This window comes from Varanus komodoensis, unplaced genomic scaffold (genome assembly GCF_004798865.1).
Source record: "Varanus komodoensis strain SLA01 unplaced genomic scaffold, ASM479886v1 scaffold1, whole genome shotgun sequence".
Lineage (NCBI taxonomy): Eukaryota > Metazoa > Chordata > Lepidosauria > Squamata > Varanidae > Varanus > Varanus komodoensis.
Window position 1 is genome coordinate 20380760 of NW_025335268.1, and position 24318 is coordinate 20405077.

The 24318-nt window shown below is 41.3% G+C and overlaps 1 protein-coding gene across 6 annotated transcripts in view; it reads right to left on the reverse strand.

Annotated features, from left to right (window-relative positions):
- Positions 1-24318, reverse strand: part of PRKD3 (protein kinase D3) — a 58255-nt gene that overhangs the window by 27880 nt on the left and 6057 nt on the right. For 4 of the 6 annotated variants that reach the window (XM_044416919.1, XM_044456387.1, XM_044417089.1 and 1 more), the window contains 4 exons: positions 23246-24292; positions 3611-3749; positions 2984-3115; positions 229-392 (listed from right to left, as the gene is read on the reverse strand). In XM_044416919.1, coding sequence (XP_044272854.1) covers positions 229-392; positions 2984-3115; positions 3611-3749; positions 23246-23536 — 726 coding nt within the window. In that variant the 5' untranslated portion in view covers positions 23537-24292. Of the gene's footprint in view, positions 1-228; positions 393-2983; positions 3116-3610; positions 3750-21380; positions 22231-23245; positions 24293-24318 lie in introns of those variants that run through there. The other 2 variants (XM_044417250.1, XM_044417165.1) reach the window with 2 other exon arrangements.

The window sequence follows — 24318 nt, forward strand, 5'->3', positions numbered from 1 at the left end:
TTTATAGGAAAGCTTTAGAAATAAACAAATGTTCAGAACTATATTCTGGGAATGAAAGCTGCCTATAAGACTGTTTGAGCAGGTGAACGCCAACTCAGATTAAGACTAAATATAAATAAAGAACTCCATTTATTCATGGAAAGCAGGAATTCAGGTGTTGTGCATTGATGGTGGCAGTTTATCTAATCCGAGTTAACATTTTTTTTCCTTCAAGGGGGGATGAAATACCTCTTCTGTGGTTGTGGCTGTGGCTGCATATTCAGTTTGTACTGATCGTGGGACTGAAAGTGAAGCTCCTGGCAGAGATACATTAGATAAACGCCTCTTCCTCACTCCACTGCAGTTGTTTGGGATCTTGAAGGCACATCGCTTGTGGTAGTTTAATCCACACCCTAATGAAATTAGTGTTCAAAATAGGGAGGGGAAAAAGGTAAACAACTTGTAAACTTACTCATACTGCATAAGGAAATAAAAAGTGAACACTTAGACTAATATGGCAAAGCTGACCCAAATAATTTAATTTTTAATCACCACCTAGAAGACTGTAGGGGCCATCGTAATTAACAGAAGAATTCTAAATACATGGACATTTTTTGGCCTCAATGCTTGCTTTTCTGACCCTGCTGCACCCTGACTAAAGCCCGAAAACAGGACTTGTTATGCAATTCATGTTGCTGCTGATCTTCCTTAGCTCTCCTTTCCCTGGCAGACTATCTAAACATCGTACTACTGGCTTTGCTAAAACTCTAGGAGTTGAGCTGAAGCCAGTGGGCAATACTTGTGAGGTTACTAATGCCTGAAAAACAGGTTATTGACAGGACAAATGGGAAAGATCCTGCAGCCCACAGAACAAATACTACATGGAAAGGGATCAACCATATGGAACTTTCTCCATCAGCTATAATATGCTTGGGCAAACAAAGGAAATCTTCTATTTAACATGTCATCCCAAAATATTTGCATCGGCAGGTCTGCCTGAAGCACTGGTATCATGTTAATACTAATAGGTATATTAGTATTTGCACTTTGCACACCCCTGAACAAAGGGTCCTCAAACTTTTTGAACGGGGGCCAGTTGAAAGGCTGCAGTTACTGTCGCGGGCCAGTGAGGTGGGGGTGCCTGGGGGCGCAGGCCCGTGAGGTGCCAAGGCGGCATCGGGCACATGTGGCGGTGGCTCAGAGATCTCCCAACAAGTCCCAAACCATCTCCAAGTGAGCAAGCCACAGCCTCCAGCCCACGCTGCCAGGCAGCGGCGAGCATGTGTGCGTGCGTGGGGGAGGCAGGCGACGGCAGCTTGCTCACTTGGAGATGGTTTTGGACTTGCTGGGAGATCTCCCAATGAGTCCAAAACCAAAGGTGAGCAAGCCCCCACCTCCCCGCCCGTGCAGCAAGGCAGTGGCGAGCGCGCGAGTACAGGAGCCAGGCGGCGGTGGCGGATTCCTCGCTCGGGGACCATCTCTGAGCGTGCACATACGGGAGGCAGGCAGCAGCGGCTTGCTCGCTTGGAGACCATCTCTGAGAGAGCAAGCCACCACCTCCCTGCCCACGCAGCAAGCGCGCGCGCAGGCGGTGAACAGTGGCGTGGGCCAGATGGATGGCCATGGCGGGTCGGATCCATCCCGCGGGCCGTAGTTTGAGGACCCATGCCTAAACCTTCTAGGATAGCTCCCAAGCCTTAGGATTGGGCTATTTGTATTAAAACAAACTCCCATTATGTCTGGTGGGATTGAAAATGGTGGGATTTGGGGGAGGGGCTACTGTTAATTTTCCAATTTTATAATAATGAATATAACCATGTTCCAGGGGATTTTCATAATCTAGGTCAGTGATGGTGAGCCTATGGAATGCGTGCCCTAAGGGGCACGCAGAGCCCTCTCTGTCAGCCACATGATCTGGAGAAGCCATGAGCATATTCGGAAAGATTAAGGGTGCCAGGCAACAATGTCACTCATTAGCTGAGACTCTAAGAGCTTGGAGCTTTTGCATGGCCGGTCAGTAAGCTGCCAGGGATTTGCTTGGACTGTGATTTTAGCAGAAGGTAGGAAAGGTAGGAAATACACTCAGATGCCTTTTTCAGGGCCGGTCAAAAGCTGGTGGTCAGTGAAACAATGCCCCCTTGTGCTGGTGGTCAGCACGTTCAGGTTTTATTGCAGTGTTGGCAGTTTGCGATAAGTGAGTTCTGAGTTGCAATATGGGCACTCAGTCTCTAAAAGGTTCGCCATTACTGGTTTAGATTGTTTTTCCTATGACCCAAGCCTGATTGGTGCTCTTGTAAAACTTTATCCTGGAGCTGTTTTGCTTACTCCTTGGTCTTCATAATGCTGTTTGCATAGATATTTTTGCCACCGAACTCTGGGGCCTTCTGGAAGCAGAAATCATGTGACACTGGAATTGCCAACAGGTGTACAGCCAGTGTAGTATAGTGGTTAAGAGTGCAGGATAGGGACTCAAGCAATCTGGGTTCTAGTCCCTGTTCCGCCATGAGTGATTCTGGGCCAGCCACAGACTCTCAGTCCAACCTACCTCACAGGGTTGTTGTTATGGGGATAAGATTGAGAGCATGAGGAGGACAATAGTGTAAGCTACTCTGAGTTTAAGGGAAAAGCAGGATACAAATCTAATAAATAAGTAAATAAACAGGTGGACTCCATTCAATTAGTTATGTTGCCTTCTGGAAGCAGCAGGTTGCACCAAAGCTTATCTAGGCACACCATATGAAAAGGAGTCAATACTTATACAACCAACAAGTGCCAGTTTATTTTGTGCCACAATAAAAAATATTTTGTACAGTCACAATGTTGTATAGCTTGTATACATTAGTTGTAACAATGCCAATTAAATCTATTTCAGAGTGTAACACAGCAAATTTTGCAAAAGTCAAAGGGTGTGTGTGCATATTTCTACAAGGCCTTCTATACTGGCTTCCAGACACTTTAGCATAGCAACATCGTGCGTAAGATTCACCATTACTGATCAGCTTACCTTCACATTTCAACCCCTGCCGTACCAAGCCCCAAAGCATCTCTCCACAATAGTCACAAAAAGTGGGGGCCTTGTAAGAATGCACATAAAGCATGTGGGGACGAATCTGGAAGTCTTCAACTGTAGCCAATGCTTAAAAATAAAAAGTGGTGAAAATGAACTAAGTTTCTGCACTAATCTTCAATACTGGCTGAAACAATTTCCTTTAAAATACTGATACCATCATCAGGAAGACTGGTCTGTACTGAAACTCTAACAACTATGTTCAAATGCTACAGCACACATGCATTGTTAAAATAATCTTATGTAAAGACTTTGGCACAGTTGCTTTTGAATATGGGCCACGTGAAAAACAAGATTACTTACTAATTCTATAAGTAAAGTAAATTAAGGTGATACAATTTATTACTTAAGAATTCAGGTATTCCTCTAATTCCACTTCTAGAGAGTAGTTGAGTAAGATGACATTTCATCAACTTTGTGCCAAGTAACATATAATAAATATTTATATAGAGGCTTACCAGTTTCAAATTTCTTTATGGCAATAGCAATTCTTCATTATGGTTTCATGTATCAGTCACAATGTATGTTCAAAAAAGTATTTCACTGCAAATATAGTATCCTTACCTGACAGAACAACCTCAACAAGGTCACCTTCACGTATTTCTTCAGCTGAAGTAATCAGCTGTAAAATATTTTCTGAGTTCAGGTCATGGCGAAACAAGAGAATTTTGTCATACATGCCAAAAAACCCACACTCTGGGAACTGCAAGGAAAAAAGTAAGAGTCCAAATTAAGATATACTGTAATTTGCTAATCACATAAACTGACAGTATTCTTGCCTATTATTACTAGAAAAAACTTGAGTACAAGCATTAGTATTCTTTTGAATATACTAGTTTCTGAAAAATCTCAGTTTTGACAAGTTATTTTTCAAGTCGTGAGTTTTTAAGACAGAAAATTGAAATTTGTTTTCCGCATCTCTAGGCTAATTACAGGTTGCATGAACCACACAGCTGTGTATGTTGTGTACAGAATACATACTTACATTTGCTCCTGCACAGACAGAAGACATAGCAAGTAATGGTTGGCACTTACTATTCTTCATATGTGAACCCACAAGCTATATTGTCAAAGAGAACAAATATTGGATAGAAAAAGTATACTATATTTGTACTTGTACGCTCTGATTATAGCAAACCACACACCCACATACCACATTAGTTTAAAAGTTAAGCATGTTGCTAAGCTGTTGTCTAGGGGCCAGCCCTGACACTGTGTTTCCATATTTACATAGAGCAGCCAGAAATCAGGGAAAGGTACATGGCTATAGTGCTTTTCTGGTATTCAGCTGAAACCTGACAGCTTAAAGAGGGGAGAAGGACAGAGCCATACACACTGAGCCTGCCCTCTCCACATCTCTGAGCTGCTAACCCTGCCCTCCTGAGTTCAGACTTTACCGTATTGAATCAGCAAAGTCTGAAGAGAGTTATCCTGCAACCCAGTTTAAGCCCTCTTGTGCTCAGAAAGAATGCTTGAACAAGGAAAATACAGTTAAAATGTTCACATATTGTTGACAGATTTATGGCCACCTCTGTAAATACATTTTGGGAAAAAATGCTATAAATGAAACACTGGTGTATAATTTCCTTCAAATTTTAAGCAGATCTGATGAATACAAGTTCTATTTCACATTGTTCCATATTCTAGAACAGGAGTGGGCAGCATGCAGTCCACAGATGCCTCTCCAACCTCCTTTGCAACATGGCTGTCCCAAAGTTGTTACTGCAAGATTGCCACCAAAATTAGCAACACAATGGCAGTGACATTTTAAAAAGCCACATTTTCACTTTAAAACAAGGCATGTTCAGGGAACATACTTTGTTTTAATGCAAATTTGTGCTTTCTCAGCAAAAGCTGAATACAATTATTGTTCCATGCTTATGTTGTGGTGGAGTTGGGCCAAGGGAGTTAGGTAAGACAGAAGATAGGAGGATCGATTAAAAAAAATGAACTTACAAAATCACTTGCTTCTAAGTAAGCCCCAGTGAACACAATGGAACATATATGCATATATGATGGTGCTGTTAACGTCAATTATCATGAGCATTAGTCATAAAAGAGATTCTTCATGACAATTTTTTAAACATGCCGTGTCTATACGAAAAAAAGAAAGCATACAAAACCTATGCAGTGAGACAAAGAAATAAAAACTGCTAGTATGAATGAAACAGTGTAAATAACACTCTGGGCAGGTTTGCATGACAGGACAAGCCATGGTGCGGGCTTTTTACTACTGCTGGCCTGTCATGTCACTCAAACCCTATTGTGGCATTTCAGCAGAGTATGTTTGGTTTATAAAAGCCAGGAACAGAAACAACAGCCTGTTCTATGGTTTCTTAGTACCATAATGGCTTGTTGTGTCATTCAAACCCAGAAAACACAACTCATGTTGGTAGCAAGGCCAGTGACTAGCCAACGACTGGCCAGAGAGTGCCAGTGACAACATCTTGTGCAAGTGTCTCTCCCCAATCTGTCTGCCTCCTACCATACAGATCTTCTCCGAAACAAGAGTAGGTGATTAAATGGTTGATGCTGGGGAAAAGGTAGAACATTTTAGTTGATTTCCCTGCTGCCACCCCCATTCTTACTCCTGATTTTTGGAGAGGCATTCCCAATCCAGCGCATTTGTCAGGTGGGTCCCAGATTGGGACACCTCTCTCACAAGTGGGAATGAAAAGGGAGGATAAGTGTGAGAAGCAGCTGAACAGCACTGCCATCCATCAAGCACCATCCTGTTCATGCAAGGGGCATTCTTCTGCTGCTCATGGAGTGGGGTGGTAGGGGATACAGCTGAGCAGCACAACCCCAAACGGGCATTGCTACCAAGCTGGTTCTTGCCCCTGCCAATGCCATGTGCATGAAGGACTTCTCTCTGCTGCTTGTGCAAGGGGCTTCTCTCTACCATGCATAGGGAAGCAGAAGGGAAATCAGCTGAGCGGCACTGCCCCTTTCCACAGCACTGCCCAGCTGATCCCCGCCCCCCAGCCCCGCTCCAGCAATCCCCTCTGGGTTCCCAATCATTTCTTTATCCTCTCTGCTGCACTTCAGGGCATGAGCCCTGTTTGTACAACAGACGCTCCTTGAACTTGAATAGAGGTGGGAGATTTCAACTGTCAAAGAGAAGTGCCTCATTCTTTCCCGTAGTGTCTCCTGGGATAGTGCTGAAAGACTGAGAGGGAAGAAAATGGTGAGAGAGAGGAGAGTTGCCACCATGAGCCTGATCTTTTCTCAGACACACTGAGGTAAAAAGCTGTGACCTGTAGTAACCACCCAGAGTTGTTTGTCATGACACGTGATTGCAACCTCTAGTTAGCTTTAGTGGTTCGATTAACACTATTGCTCAGGAAATGTATGCAAGAGTTTCAAGTGGAAACTTTTCAACCATTTTTCAACTGGGAAAAAATCAATCATTTTCTTGCTTATTTAAATCACCTTGATTTAAAGCAATCCACCTTCCCCATGTTCCACAGTTCTTGCCTCTGCATCTACTGCAATCTACTACCCTTGGTATCATGATTCCAGCCTCATATAGTATAGCCCTTATCACTTTTTCATGGTCGCAGCAGAAGAGCCAACAGAGTTGGTTATGTTAAATGGTTTAATTTACTCTAACGTTTAAATGAGACACAGTTGTTCCCAATTAAGAATTTAAGAAGAAGTTACTATATTATTGAAGGTCAACAAATGGTAAGCATGGAATTCAGTGACTGTGAAAACACTACTGTTGAAGAGAAACACACCCACACATACATTGATGTCAGTGAGAGGGACTTTTGAATATACATCAGGAATTCCTTTAGAATAACTCACAATGTACGGAATGATCCAAAACAACATGATGGTCTTCACACAAAATGGCTGCCATGGGTGCAATCATGTTTTCATTAGACAGGCTGATCAAGTTCCAACCTTCCAGAATTCCTATCAGAAAGCAATATCTAGAGTGTCTCTTATTTTCATTTCTTTTCTCACTGCTTCAACAACTGCCTGAGAGCCTAATTCCTGTTCCTAGAATGCCTGTCTATATAACACATCTTAATAATAGGAACTTTAATATGAATCATATTTCACTGTCTTTTCATGTTCTCGTACCTGTGAAATCTGTACAGAGCAGGAAAGATATAGATGACTCACCATCTTCTGCTTTACTTTTAATTCACATGGTAACTGAAAAATGATAACCATAATTTTTCCCAGAGGTGTGGCTGAGCTCTCACTTCCCATCTTAGAGTCAAGATCCCTCATCTGTTTGCCATTTATACCAAATATCCTTGGGAGTATACCACTTGACTTCGGGCCCTACTGCTTAACTATTTTGGCTGCAGTGTTTTTCAGTGTTTGAATAGGACTGTTTATTTACAAGCAAACAGATCCAGTTTTGCATGAGTGGGAACAGGCCCTATGCTGATAGTGACGGTTAGAAGCAAATTTATGCAACTGTCATAGAATCATAGAATAGTAGAGTTGGAAGGGGCCAGAAGGCCATCAGCTCCAACCCCTGCTGTTGCAGGACACTAAGTTACACCATCTCATTGAGATGACTGTCAAGACACTACAATCAGAAATGCCAGAATCAGAGTTCAATCCATTGTGCCTGCCTTGTATGAATGATCACTGGCAATACTAGATACAGCCCCTGCTGTAGTGTACCCCACAGACCCCTAAGAGAGAGGTCTTCTCACTTCTCTTATAAGAGGACTGCCCCATATGAGGCAAGAGAAAGCAGGCATGTGACTTTCCCTCATCTACTAAACAGCCCTTAGTTTGGTTCAACAAAGCCTTCAAGAAAATCTATACAGCCCTCAGAGAGCTGAATGCATCATGCCTGCCCCATCTGAGTGAGGTCATCCCACTGGCAACTTTAGGCAACAACCCCTGTCAGGTGTACCTCTACAGCTCTTTTACTGAGAGATCTGTTCACTCCATTCCCTAAAGAATGGCTGATCCTCAGGAGCAGAGGAACAGACATATAATTATGTTTCTTGGTCTACTACTCTCCTCTGGTTCAAGCTATATGGACTGCAATGCCATGCGCTGGTTGGGGAAGTCTGCTCCCATGGCCAAAATGTTGGAAGGCTTCAAATAACATGGATACATTTAAATTAAGATTAACTAATTAATGCATTTTAAAAAACAAAACAACCTGCAGTATGCATGCCAGGTTTCAGGCATCTAGGTTTAATGGTCTTGAACCTATGTTAATAAAATTAAACTAGATACAAATTCTTTTGTGCTTTTATGTATTTAGCTATTTCAGCTTCTCAAGCCTGATGTCACCTCCGTATACTTTAGCCATAACAATTATTCATATTTTGGTATCATACATGCCTTGCTTTAGTGTAACCTCACCACAACTACCTGTAGGCAAATCTATGAAGCAGGATTTGAATAATATTACATATTGCAAAGAGTTAAATAAGAATTCACCAGGCAACTGCTGAAAATGCTACTGCTGTTAAGTCATACAATGTATTTTGCATTATCTCAATCTCAAAATGCTGACTTGGCTAGAAAGATCATCATCTGATTAAAGAACAGAAAGCAGATAGTAGGAACAAATGGTATAGTCTCTTAACAAAGGGATGTAAACAGAGCTGAGTCCCATTGGGTGTTTAGGGAATGCTCTTCAACATATTCATGAACAATCTGGAATTGCAAATGAGCTGTGAGGTGGCCAGGTTTGCTTATTACACCAAAAATTTTAAGGTAGTTAGGACAAAAAAAAATTGTGGGGTGTTCCAAAAGGATCCGAAGGATCCTAAAGGCCCAAGTGCCCTTTTCCTCTATCTTACCAGTCCAGGGATTTGGGCCAGGCAGGGAAAGGAGGGTCACCAAGTTGAACAACAGGCTTAGGGTGTGGTGTCAGAAGGACCACGGCACCCGGTTTCTTGCCAATGGACTTCTGGAAAGGGATGGGTTGCACCTCATAAGAATGGGGAAAAGGTCCTTCGGAAATGCTCTAGTGAGCTTTGTCCGGAAGGCTTTAAACTGAGCCAGGGGGGGGGGGGGGGTTCAGGCCCCTCAGGAACTTGTCCTGATTGGACAAGTGAGGGGAGGGGATCAAGGCTCTGGGACCAGAGTGTTAGAGGGGGCCTGTATCAGGGAAGATGGGAGGAAGGTTGAGGCTGGGGATCCCAAAGAAAGGAGGCTATGGTAAGGAGTTGAGGTGCATGTACACCAATGCTAGGAGCATGGGTAATAAGCAGGAAGCGTTTGAAGCTCTCCTGGGAATAGGAAGGTGTGACCTGGTGGGGATCACAGAAACTTGGTGGGATGAAAGGCAAGACTGAAATGTAAACATAGAGGGGTATCACCTGTTTAGAAAGGACAGGAAGGGAAAGATGGGCAGGGGCGTAGCTTTATATGTCAGGGAAGGGAAAGGATGCAGTGAGATAGAATGCAGCGCAGATGGGATGAAATTAAGAGCAGTTTGGGTGAAACTAAGGGCTTTTGACAGGGACAAGGACCTGACAGTGGGGATATGTTATCATCCTCCAGATCAACTTGAGACCCTGGACAATGTCCTGACAGATCAGATTCTAACAGGATGGCATTCAATGTGGATAAGTGCAAGGTCTTGCACTTGGGGCATAGGAATGGGTGTCAAAGTACAGGTTAGGGGACAAGTGGCTGGAGAGCAGCACTTGTGCAAAGGATCTTGGGGTACTGGTTGACTACAGGGTAAACATGAGTCAGCAGTGTGATGCGGTGGTCAAGAGGGCAAATGCTACCCTTGGTTGCATAGCTAGAAGCGTGGCTTCTAGATTGAGAGAGATATTACTACCACTCTATACGACTCTGGTGTGCCCACAACTGGAGTATTGTGTTCAGTTCTGGGCCCCTCATTACAGGAAGGATATAGAGTTAGCGCAGCATAAGGCCACAAGGATGGTGGCCAGATTGCAGAGACAAGACTGAGGGAACTGGGTCTTTTCATCCTCGAGGAGATTCCAAGGGGATCTGTTGGTGACATACAGGTATGTGAGGGGGTGTCACACAGAGGTGGGTAGAGGCCTGTTCTCCCCTGCAGAGGAGGGCAAGACATGCTCCAACGGAGCAAAGCTCAGGGAACCAAGGTTCAATTTGGATGCCAGGAAGTACTTCCTGACAGTTAGACCCCAAGGGTATGGAATGGGCTTCCACGAAAGGTCACTGATGCCCCATTGGTGAGGATGTTTAAGACTAGACATGCACATGGTAGACGTGTCGTGAGCTGAGCCATCTAAAGCCGGGGGTCAGACTAGATGGCCCAGGAGGTCCCTTCTGACTCGCTCTGTTTCTGTTTCAATGATCTCTCTAAGCTGGTACAATGGGCATCAAAATGCAATGCAGTTCAGTGCAAGCAACTGTAAAGTAATGCACACTCAGACAAAAAAATCCCAACTTCCAATATATATTGGTGAATGACCAGGAAAATAGATCTTAGGTTTGTGTTGGGCAGCTCAATGAAAATGTCAGTGTAGTGCATGGCTGCTATGAAAAATATAAACTCCTCAATAAACATAATTGGAAAGAATTAAAATTACCAATATCATACTGCTGTTACACAAATCTATAATGTGACAGCACTTGCCCCTAAAGAAAGAGCTATTGTAAAGTTGGGGGGGAAATCAGAAGAAAGCAGCTAAAATAATCAAGAGGCTACAGCAAATCCCCTAGCAGGAAATGTTACAACATAGAATCATAGCAGCGTTGGAAGAGGGCAGAAGGCCATCAGATCCAACCCCCTGCCACTGCAAGACACTAAGTTATGCCATCCCACTCAGATGACTGTCCAGAAGCGTTTTGAATGACTCTAGCAAGGGAAAGCCCACAGCTTCCCCAGGTACAGCTCTGACAATTCTTCCCGGTGTCTAGTCCTAACACTAATAGCCTTACTCAAAAGTGAAAGTGAAATAAAAGTGAAGTGTCTAGTTTAAAATTTAACCATATAGAGATAAGAGGGTGGTCCTGTTGGACTGCAACTCCTATCAGTCTACCTAGTATAGGCAGTGGTAAGGCATCATGGGAACAGTGGTTCAACATCTGGAGGTCCACACAGTCCCCATCCCTGGGTTATATAATATGTCTAAGTTTCTGTTCTCACAAATGTTCAAAAGATCAGAAGAAATTCTTTTTTAGAAACTAGGCTGATAAACTGAAAATTTACGCACACATACTCTTTTGGATAATATATGGAACTTATATGTGTAAAAGATAGTGACACATGTACAATCTAAGCAACTGTCTATCTATTTATTGCATTTATATGCCTCACCATCACAAGCAAGGATCTGTTTGCTCCATTTAGAAAAAAATGAAATGCAGGAAATTAAAATATCCACTATATGATCACATACATAAGATCACATCAGACTCAAAACCCATTTGAAGGCACATAGCTTGCTGCTGAAACTATCAGTAGTATACCAGTTCTACAAAAAATATGCATTGGTCAGATTGCCTGAGGCAGAAAATGGACAAAACAGCTTATTCCTCTACTAAGAAAAATACTTCTGTTTAAAGGCAAGAAAATGGACGTACAGAGACAGATTTGCTTCAGAGTTTAGTGATCCCCTAATGTCCCTCTGGGTTATCAGAAATTTGTCAAAGAGACAACTCCTACTTCTTTAATGTAAAAATATTTTCCTGGCTCTGCACTGTCCTGAAATTTGTGTGCCAATGTTCTTTCACACCCGTCTGAAATAAGAAAACAATGGGTGTCTTATTTTTGGACTATGCTTTTTATTAAAGCAAGCGACTTTTTGATGTTCCCCACCCCAACCTAGTCTAATGGTTTTATAATCATGTTTTTAAAAGTTAGTGCATGAGTTGCAATGAATTCCAGGTTCACTGCCTACATCTGGAAAACCCTGAAGCTGGTTCATGTAGATGCAGTGTGAAAATGTCTTGGAAATAAGGAGAACCATGAAATAGTACCAGTTCTGCATACCATTCAAGAAAGTGCTTTTGTTTCGTCTTTATTTTCTTTGAAGCTCTTGCACTTTGGCATTCTTTTTAAGCATAAGATTTCCCAACAGGGTGCATAAAGTTTACTTTTTGATCAAGTAGATGACAAGCTTTTCCAGTCTCAGTTCCCTGTTAAGTATTGCATTTCAGATTCATAGGCAACATCAAGTTTTAGGTCCCTGAGATTTTTCCAACCCTCCAGGCAATACAACATGTGAAATTCTCCCAGATGAATGCTTTAATTCATTTGATCTGCTAGTGAAATAAATTCTAGCTATTATGGAAAGAAAATGGGGCCCAACAACAACTGTTGAGCCACATGCACGTTTCTAGAGTTCCTTTGCAGTTATCAGTTATTCTTGAACAACTTCTGAAATCTACTTCCGTCTCTAATGTAGAACAAGATCAATGGGTTAATTGAAGGCAGAGACTGATGTAAAGTGTGCATAGAGTCCCTATCTTGCTGTTGGTATATGTTTTGAAAATCAAAAATGCAATTATAATGCACTTGAATCAGGTTATTATATATCAGGATGGTCTATTTAGAAGTACAGTTCAAACAGCCTGTAAATTATTGTTTCCCAAGCTGTAAACAAGAAGTGTTCAATGTGAAGCACATTTCTCATCCCATATCCACCTTTTTCTTCCATAGAGGCTTACAGGTTTAAGAATGCGCGCTCACTCTCTCTCTCTCTCTGTCACACAGACACACACCACACACAAACACATTCCCAGTATATCTTGGGTCATTACTAACAGGCATAATATGTTAAAAATGAGAATTTTTTGCCACCACAAGGTGGATGGAATAGGGAACCACTGCAAATTCAACTAAGGAAAGGGAAGCAGAGGTGCAACAGAACCTGCCACTGTCCTCTACTGCTGGCTATGTCTTCCTGAGGATATACACACACCCAACATGAACTAAATGTATGTAATATAAAAGTAAAAGGGCACCTCATTTTCTTCCATGCCTATGATCACGTAGCTCAAAACCAACTTAATAAATAGTTACATTTCCTTTCCCCATGCTACTTCCCTCCAACTCCACAGTCATTTCAGATTTTGCTTAAGAGACTGTGTGTGCAGAAACACTCAAGCAAATAGCAGTATTTCAATTTTTAAAAATAAACTGATAAGGCACCGCAGAGCAGAAACTGACAAGAATGTCTGTGTAGACAATGGCCTTCTGCTGACGGAGAGTTGGTGGGCATACAAGTCAAGCCACACACCCTACTCTAGGGTAGGCAAGTAAAGACCTGTCTTCTTTCACAACAGAAAATGGAGGCTGTAATACTTACCCAGAGAGGCATGTAACACGCAGTTCCTTGGCAAAAAGTACTTTATTTCCCAAGGATAGCCGACAGAGGAAGAGTCTCTGAGCATGCACAGAACAGTTTGTTGAACCCAAACTAGAAACTATTTCCAAGAACCTTTTCAATAACCCTAGGATGCCCCCCTCTGGGTGTGCCTCTCTGGAGAACAGCTGGTCTCCTATGTCTATACAGGCCTTCTAACTGGCTAGCCTTCTCTCCCAAGGCCATGTCATGGGATCAGAGATTGGACCAGGCCCCTCTTGCTCCTCTCCCATGTCCCCTCACTGTCCTTACCAACCCTGATGGTTCCCAAGGTATGCCTGAACACGTGGAGATGACAGCCATGAGATAAGCCCTCCCTCCTCTGCCATCTCTGTGTCAACAGACCTCTTTCCCAGCCCTCTCCATCCTCATCCAAAGAGTCAGTACCATGCTGGCCCTGGAAAGCACACCAAGAATAACTGACTGTTTCATTCCCAACACTATCTATCTCTATGTACATTAACTTGAATGTAGAAAACTAGAACGCTTCTTCCTGACATCTAGTTTTCTGTGTGCAAGGTTGCTGTTGTTGCTGTTTTTTGGCTTGGAAGAACATTCAGTGCATAAGAGTTCAAGTAGTACTATAGCCTAGACACAGGCTTACACCTCTGTGAATGCTAGGCCAACATCATACTCTTCAGCTCAAACTACACACTCTGCTTTGCATATTCCCTCCTGTCCAGTGTCATTGTGTCCCACCTCCAGTCCCCTGGCCACTGGAACACACTGGCTACAGCTCTACTCTTTGTTCACCAGCCATTCCCACTGTAATGGTCCACAAGTGTTTCCTCAGAGCAATGGGTTGTGGGATCAGCTTCTGACTGGATCTTCAACTGAAGGAGTAGAACTGGAAGCTTTGCTCTGATCATATATAATCCCTCAGCAAATTTACATGGGGAGAATGAAGCTACTAGTTCCAACAATTCACTTTCCTTCTCTGCCAGAAATCCTCTGTTAGGGCTTTATTAATGACTAAATAGGAAAGAGATGCTTTTTATTTTGAAATAGTCCTTTCAGCAAGACAATTTACCTTCATATGCAGAGTGGTAGCACAGTCAGGTGAACCTAAAAAACTCTATTTCAAATCAGACATGGAGTTCAAGTTTATTGACATAATCAGGAGTACCCAGGATTGCTACAAACATAGATGATTCACATTTCAATTACTAAGTGTATAAGCCAAGCTCTATACCAGAAATCATTGGCCATTTTCACCAATACACCCCTGTTCTCTCTCTCAGTTCATTCACAGATCACTTATATTTATAGGGAACTCCACATTCTAATTTCAGCATACCAAAGCACAGGACATCTGCTATTGTTGACATTGGCAGTGCCCAATGTCTTCAAACTCTGCCCCATCAAGATGTTTAGATGCACAGTTCTAATGATCTCATAATCGCCACCTAATCAATCAGAAAAGCTAGACTGAACAGAAGCCAGCCCAATGGGTTGGAAATCCTAACAAGCAAGGAGACTGCCCACTGTGAAATGGGAGATGAACTCTCTGGAAGTCTTCCACATTTCCCAATTAGGCAGGCACTTGTTTGCAAGGTGAGATACAGTATCCTGAATAGTGTTTTCAGAATGGCCCCACAGCTTTCTGAAAGTATTTCCTACACTGATTTTAAGGCCTTTCCATATAAAACATCTAGAAAAGCAGTCTTAGCCAGCCACAGTGGTACACAAGTGACACAGTTCTTCTAGCAGACAGCCCTAGAGGGCACAAGAAGCAGTTTCACTTCCTACTAAAAGGGACACCTGCTTGGTATGAAATAACCTGATGCCAGGCACAATTAGAACAACAGGGCATACATCTGGCCATTATACTGTTGGCCATTCTAATTTACATGAACAAGTTCTGTCAAGTCAAAATAAAGAAAATGTTGCTCTAATTTTACCAGACAACACACATCTCTTTCAACATAATTCAGAAATTGTGAAGTTTTATTAAAAAGTTGAACAGTTGTCAGCCAAATTAAGTATGGACTTCTTTACCAGATTATTATTTGAGTCACAACAGAGGCAAATACACCCTTGCTCAGCCAAGAGAGTTCTCCTCTCCCTCCTCTCCACTAAAGTCACCTCCACACAACCCTCCAAAGTCACCACAGGAACTCTCCACAATAGTGTGGAACATGGCATGGGAAGCAGCAGCAAGAAAGAATCTGTGAAAACCAGGTGATGCCTCCTGCTCACCCATGAATCCAAACCTATTCCTTACACAGGACTGCAGGACAGAGGAAAACACCTGCCAGATACAGTGAGTCACTTAATAAATAATTAGTTATAGATCCATAATTAGTGAATGCCTTTTTAGAGATTCCTTGGGTCTATTAGGGTACAAGCCTGTACACATTTAAACAGAAAAGGAAATCTTACAGGACAGACTGGGTATGCTGGAAATTGCAGGACATTTTCCTGTCGAAACATGCATAGGAGTGCACCCTAAATATGATTGTTTAGTTTGCCTTCAGGATAATAGCCCATGCTAAATAATCTATATCTTTTCAGTGTAAATCAGATAGAAAACTAGAATATAAATGAAATAACTATGATAGAGCTTGGAATTCTAAGCTGTTAATTAATAATTAATGCAAACTAAAAGCAAGAATAAATTAATAATTTCACACTAGGTTGAAGTTGAAAAATAATAGTTTACTTTTTTTAATTATCACAGAAGGGAGGCACAGCTCTTTCAAGGCATAAGCAAATCAAATTCCGCAAAATAAGTAACTCATAGCTACTCCAGCCACTTAGAGTTAGAAAACCTTGATCACTGGGGGTTAGGGGTATTGTACTGAAGTTGTGAAACAAATTGACTTTGGATATCCAGAAAGCTAACCTATTCACTGTGCCAGATGGGAGCCTACATAACTCAAAAGGTAGAAGAGTCTAAGCCAAACAGAGGTTGGGGCAGCAGAACACTTGGCTTTTTGATTTCTCTTGTTCTCTGAGATAAACACAACAGCTTGTGATTGCTTCATTCTCTTCCTCTGATTTCTGGTGAAACTGACAGGATTTTATGGCAATCTTGTTAATTTCATCACTTTGTGTTTTTCTTCAAAAAGACATGTATATGCATACCAGCAGTGGTAGGCATATAGGTGCCCCTTGGGAGGAAAACCAAACCAAACCAAACCACGGCACAGCACATTCTCTCATGGAAATAGACAAGGCTTATCCCAACTGTCAGTTTCATCAACAAGCACAGTAAATAGATTAGTTCTTAGAATATGCAAAATCTATTGAGTTTTAGTAACATTTCACTGAAGTGTAGTCATCTAGTATCTATATATTAAAAAGCCACAACTGTTGTTTAAGAAAACTGATGTTTAACATTCATGAGACAAGATGAAGAAGAGATAGGTCAGGTCTGAAATGCATTCTTTGCAGATGGTATAGAAGACTACGATCAAAAAGACAGACAACAATGGAAGGCAGCTTCAAAGACCCAGTGAAAACGAGAGGGAAGTTGTACCCAGACATAAGCAGAAACAGCTCACACAGAAACAACTTTGATGCGGTAAAATAGGTCAAAAAGAGAGATGTCTCTGTAGAGGAAGGGAAAGTACTTTTAAAATAACTGAAAAACATTACTTTTAATGGAAGTCTGAGAGGACAAGGCAATTACAAGCCATTATGCTTCTCTCAGAGAATAAGGAAAATCAAAAAGCCAAGCCTTCTGCTGTCCCAAATTCTGTTGGCTTAGACTCTTCAACCTTTTGAATTACAGACTAATAGAATAGTAGAGCTGGAAGGGGATAAAGGGCCATCAGGTAGAACTCCCACCAGACAGAGTAAATAGGTTAGCTCTCGGGATATCCAAAGTCTACACAGTTGACTTGTTTTCCCAACATCAGTGCAATACTCTTAACCTCTGGTGGCCAAGGTTTTGTGCCAGATTGGACTGCTTTTGATCCAAAGAGACTAGAGTATTTGTAACAAGTGTTGTACCAAGACTTGCCTCTACATCAGTGGTTCCCAAACTGTATGTCCACAAAAGAACGACTAATATGGTACTCAAAATCAATTAACCTTTTGAGCATGAAGTATCACAGAGAAATGTTTGCCCACTGAGTTTCTGTAATGTAATCATATGATTGGTGACTATCTTGACAGTCCATAACTACCATCACTTCTGTGTCACATGCCCACCCACCCTACTAACATTTCCTTTCATTTCCTCTGATGAAATTGACAGAGTTGGGGTAAGCCTTGTCAGCTTCCATAAGTAAATGCCTTTTGCTTTATTTCATTTTGTTTTCTTTCAAAGGGACATCTACATGCCTAACAATGCTGGTGCACATACACCTACCTTTTTGAAGAAAAACACAAAGGGATGAAATTAACAAGATTGACATTAAATCCTGTTTCACTGGAAATCAGAGGATGAGGAAGAGAATTTTGATGGAAATGGTTGTGCAGATTTCCACAGTGATGGGAAAAGAGCACAGATTAGGTAACAGATTCATGTCATGCGAGATAGTATAACCAAAGAAACGCTTGCCTACAGGAAGAAGAAACTAAAATTCGGAAATTCTGTACAGTTCTCTATCAACATTCTTATGTGGCACATGTTAAATTTCTCTAAGTTTAAAGAGGAAAAGGGAAAAACAAGAGAAAAAGCTACACAGCACTGCATCATAATTTAAGAGAAAGATTACTAACCAGTGTAATAAGGAATTATTAATGAAGATAGAAAAAGAAGCCTTAGAAGCAGGTTAACTTTTGGAGGAAGTCAATTAAGGATAGCAGGGGAAGCCAAAAAGTTGCTGTAACAATGCAAGGGATGAGGCTGAATCATCAGGGAGAGGCTGGCTGCAAACCAGAAGAATGCAGAATCAGATGAGTGCTGGCAGTTCAAAGAAATTAGAGCACATAAGATTGGGAAAAAGAGAAGATAATGGAGAACAACACTTTAAGGGATGCCAGAAAAGGGAAGACGAACCATTAAAGGAAACATTGTAGGAGACATTAGTTCAGATAACAGAAAAGTGGAACTGCAATGAAAAATGAAAGGCAAGTCTGGGAAGGATGAGTAATGTAAAGACAGAAACTTTTAGGAAAAACAAAAAATATTTTTGAACTAACAGAACTGTGATTACTAATTCAGGATTGAAAGGGTAAGATGCATAATTCAGAAAACATACATACTTTTTTACAGTTTATGGTTCTGAAATAACAGAATGCTATCAAGAAAAGCAGAAGTCCCAACTGTCTTCTCCAAAAACATAAGATACTAAGAAATGTATCACCATGCATGATTAGGGTCAAATTAAAGCTAGTAGACCCTATGGGACTACCCTACTACTCTAACTTTCACCTTTCACTTTTCCTTGGGGAAGAAATGGATCTGCTCCCAAGAGAAACTGAGTCATATTGACAAAAGAAACAGAAAAGGATTTTTTTAAAAAAGAGGATACATTTGAGCACTATAAACAGACAGCTTAACTAGACAAAATCAATTCAGAAGCAGCGGATATGAACAAAGAAAAGCTATTGCTGTTATTGAAGCAAGAGTATAAGAAAAGGAAGTGGTTAATTAACCCACAATTCACCACCATGATATGCCAACAGGTCCATTCACTACTTTTTGGTACTGTCATCAAAATACTTCCACTTTGCACTTGCTAAAACAACAATAGCTGCAATTTATGCCACTCCATTGCACCCAAGCATCTCATAAACACTTTAAAGCAGTAAGCATAAATAGTGTATTACACTCTTGAAAAGAACAGGGCCTGAAAACATATTTTCTGGCAACAGAATGTAGTTAATTAAAATGTTATAGAAGCAGATTGTAAGTTTAACATGTTGGGAGGTTTATCTTATAAGTGTTTGCTACCGCAAGGCACACTGTTATTTTCCATCACATACTTTAAGATATCCAGTCGCTACATATGGTAACCCATCATATGCATGCCCTGTAACAGTCATCTTCACACATTACCCATGTAGAAGACATTCACAAATATGAAGGGTGTGGCCCACCACTGCTTACATTTATGGGTTCTTCTTCAGGCATGTAGCTAGACCACATGATGTCAGGGTTAAGAATGGACCAAAGCAATGGCCCCAGTCTTATGGGTAAATGTCCTCTATGCATGTCATACATGAAAAGGGCTAGTATAATCTGGTCAACTTACATCGGGGCAGCCTAGCCTCAGTCCCCACTCAGCTATGAAACTCACTGGGTAACCTTGGACCAGTCACTCTCTTTCAACTAGCCAATTTCACAGGGTTGTTTCCAGAATAGAACTGGGGAAGCTTATATTGGAGTGACCTCCTTGATGAAAGGGTAGAATATAAATATGATCCAAAAAATTTAACCATATGTATTTTTAAGCAAGAGTATGGAGAGGTTACCACCAGTTTTCAGCCCTAACTTGATATGAACTTGACAAAGCAATCTGTTCTACAGAAAAAGATCTGTTTCCTATCAAATGGCACAGATAGAATTCTATGTTAAAGGATCTCTTAACAGGATTGCTACCAGCTCCTACTTGGCTAAAAATGCTTTTATGTTAGACAATATTCATATAATGCATATACCTGTCTACAAACTGAGCTTAGATCTTCATGCTAAGACTTATAGATGCAGCTCATAAACTTGGCCAAGGATCAGAAGCACTTCTAAGATCTTCCTGGGCTCTTGGAGTTATATTGCCACCTGTGCACCAGCTGCAAGAGTACTTATGAAAAAGAAATCTACCACAAGCAAGCACCCCTCCTCCCCATTTCCTGATCAGAAGTTTGCTGCCTGCGGAGGACATGTGTTCATTCTGCAGCTGCTGCTGGCATAATTAGAGAATTCGTTCACATGTAGCTGTACTAAATCCAACTGGAGAAGACAAGACCAGACTCTGAAGTTCTAGTCATTTTACAGTACAATTGGCTCCCTATATGAAATGCTTCTGAACTGTAGCTGAGCACTCATTCAAGTGGGGGTTGCCAAGGAGAGACAAGAAGACACACACTAAAAAGTGAACCAAGAAAAAAAGGTGTGACAAGTGTGAAGTCAAGAAAATCAGGAAGTAGATTAAGTGTAAGAATACATCACTCAAGCTTACGCGCAAATACATGAGACATGGATTCAAAAGAGAAAGCATGAATCATTAACCTGAACTACAAATGCTAGGATTTCTCCCAACAAAGTTAAGAATGTTGTCCAAGTATGGAAGTAAATTACACAAATGGCTATGCAAGCTGCCAAACTGACAGAACAGAAACTATGATCTGACAGAGGTATGATTTACCAGAGAGAGAGAGAGATAGCCAGACAGACAGACAGAACTGTAGCTCTTAAAATCCAGTGTCACTTTAAACCCTTTTAAAATCCTTAATGAAAGTGAGGTGACTGAATGCCAGATTCAACAAACTTACACATGAAGGAAACATTTTAGAATGGCACAGAATTAGAAAACCAAGTCAGCTTATCAATGCACTATTTCAATTTATTTCTTGTGTTACTTCATTCCATTATTTTTTGATCATGAAAGAAAGTATCATGTTTACTTATTTTGAGGTCATTATTCAGGAATTCAACTCAAACCACACCACCTACTATTCAAATCCATGCAAAATCCATACCATAATAGGTAGGAACACTGAATCCTTTTCAGAGGACATGTTGGATTTTTGGTCAACCCATCACATAGCCTGCAATTAACCATGACAAATTCATCATGGATGGAAGGGAAGTCCAAGTCACCTATTATCTCCAAGCCTGCTTCTGAGAGCAGGTATGGTAGTTTGGGTGCTGGACCAAGGACCTCAGAGATCCAGGTTCTAATCGCCATTTGGTCATGAAGCTCTTTAAGTGGCTTTGAGCCCCTTGCATACTCTCAGCCCAACCTAACTCACAGTGGTATTATTGCAAGGATAAAATGGAGCTATGTAAGCTCCCTTGGGTTCTTCACAAGAGGAAAAAAGATGGGATAGAAATGTAATACTCATGATAATATTGCCAATATGTGGTGGACCAAAAGCACCAGGCATCTTATCAGGGCCAGCATCAAGGGTACCTGCTGAGGCAGCACATGTTAGCAGTGGCCCATTGAGAAGGGTCCCCTGAATTTGCTTCTGCTCTTCCCCGCTGCAACCTGCTTGTCCTCTTGTCTCTCAAGCTCAAACAACAGTGGTCATGGGAAGGAGGAGCAGTGGATGCCACTGCCTACTTGCTTCCTCAATCTCTGCCAGTCAAGCAAATGAGTGAAAGAAATAATGTGAAAGAGGTTAAGGAAAAGCAATAGCCAATAGTGACAATAATGATAAGGCAATGATAATGATAAGACACACCCACCTGGTTCACAGAATATGACAGGCATGGAGAATGTTACTTTGTACCAGGCATTTTGAGGTCTCTAACCTTCAAATAAACCCTGCCAACAGGATTAACATGACTTGGCATGCTGCTTGCCATGCAAACAAGACACCTGCTGGTATCCAGTACAACATAACAGCTCTCATAGATAAATTAGCCCACAATGTGCTGTAGTTGTGCAGAGAAGGGCACTGAGAGATGGGGACTGTTGAGAATGTTTTACCCAAGGGCCCTCAAAATTCTGGATTCAGCACTGAGTGATTTGATACTTTTTTGTTCCTATTCTATGGAACAGACTACTGGGACACAACACCCACAAGTTAATGTAAATCAAATGTGACAGTGCCACGTTCAGATGTAGAAAACTCACAAATACCTACTTGGTTATGAACTTTCCTTTCTGGACTTGAGGAAGTCAAAACACCCTCTTGAGTTGAAGTTTCATCCCTAAGATTTTGCCCTGGGAACAATTTACAGTGGACCTTTGGATCATGGATCTCTTTCTGGATTCCCTTCTCCATAGGAAAGATCTCCAGAATTAGGAGATTCACTTGTCCCCACAGCAAATGGAGGAGAAATGAGCAAAAGTTTATATCTCTTCCAATTTCTCTGCAGGTACAACCTGGATAAGGGTGCAAGAAAGTATCCAAAAGAAGAATAAGCCTTCTCTCTCAACCAGGCCTATCTTGCAGGGTTGCTGTGATGCTAAGACACTACTCCAAGGTCCCTGAAAGAAGGGCAAGATACGAATATAATAGATGTTTCTAAACAAGATTATGCTATGCGATTAATGAGCAATGTAAAAATTTGTCAGCAACATTCAAAGATATGATCATGCCACTATGCTGAAAACACCAAGACAGTCATTGGTATCTCCGCACAAGTGATAGAACTACAAACAGATCAAAGAGAGATACAATTGAGCGCTATATTCTGAATTCAGAACAGTATTTAGGCTGCATTTACTTATTTTACCATTGTCCTAAAAGTAATTCTCATTGAACTCAATGGAATTTCTTATGGGTAGACATATATAAGATTCCATAGCTGGCTGTTTTTTGTTCACTCAAGCCCTTAGTCAGGCATTCAATTCAGGATTTAATGAATAAGTGAAGAAAGGAAGAGGGAATAGGAAAGGGTAGAAGAGCGAATATCAGTATGCTCTCTTTGTGGTTCCCCCATCACTATCCTAATCATCTGCCAAATGAACTTCCTTCCTCTTTTGTATGCACCTAGGTTCCCCACGCAATTTAGAACCCTGATTTTCTAGGATACTGTTTATTATTTATTTATTTATTTATTTATTTATTTACATGTATTTAAAGGCCACCTATATAATCTAGGATACTAGATCTCAACATGGGAACAAAAGATTCCCTGCTGTGAAAGTTCACCTTAAACATATGGAAGGTAACAGAGTGTCTGACAGGAGATGGAGTTAGCCTGCTCATCTTCACTATTCCTCATCCTGTGTGTTCAGTAAGCCCTGAAGCAAATGCCTGACTAAGATATCCAATAACAGTAGTAAGACAATTACAAGTAGTAATATTCTGTGCTGTACTGTACCTTTTGGTAAACTACAGAGCACACTAGGTCTTTGACAACAGAAAGGGAGATATCTTGAGCCTCAATTGTAACAGTTTCGCGAGTGAGACCAATCTGGAGTAGGAAGGAGATTCCATGCACAGAGCCCCTGGAGTTGGTGAGGCTTTGTGTGCTGAAGCTGCCATTGGACAGTCGACCTGAGAGCCCGGACTGTGGACTTGAAGATAAAGAAGGAGTAGGTGGAGCAGCAGCATGGGACACAGATGGGGAAAACTTCTGTAAGGATGGAGGAGAAGATTCGTTTGATGACATCTGACTTGATTTAAATCCGTCAAGACCTGCTCAATAGTCAATAAAGTGTGCTCTTTTCTCCTTTACCCTGAAGTGTTACAAGTATAATCACGTGTTTCCCTTTTATGGTTCCCAAAAATGTCCTCTTTCATTTGTCCTCATTCAAAGTCATCTTCATTTTCTTTTTCATTCTGTGCATGATGATGTTTAAGATTATTTTGGCCAGAAGTTATTATAATGAAAGGTCTTCTTTGCACAGCTTCCCATCAGCTGATAAAAAACACTTTGCTTTTAGCACCACATCCAGATGTTGGGAGAGGCTTACATCATTATAAAATTGTTCTCTTCAGAAACAGAAATAGACATTGTTTTTTTCACACAAGCTTTTCATTGCACTACTTCTGAGGCAACCTTAGACTTGGCTTCAGGGCTGGGGGGGATGTATCAAACACCACACTTAGATTTATTGCACTGAAAAATTCAAAAACATGCATGCAGTTAAAATGTGTCAATGCACTTGTCAGTTTTTTAAAAAATGGACAATGTCCTGGATCACAAATATTGCCTTGGATGAATCTTTTCCGTTTCTAGATGTCCGTGTTGCATTTAACAGAGATGAAAAAATAAGGATACCCTCAATTATCTCTGAGCGTTCATCTTTAGAAGATGTTCATCTTACAAAAGGAAGAAACAAAGTTTCTACGAATACAAGTACAGTGAACAGAAGCGCTGGGTTCACAGTGGTAGTCTGTAGCATTTTGAATTGTTTTGAACTGCCTATTGGAAGAAAAAAAATATTTCAC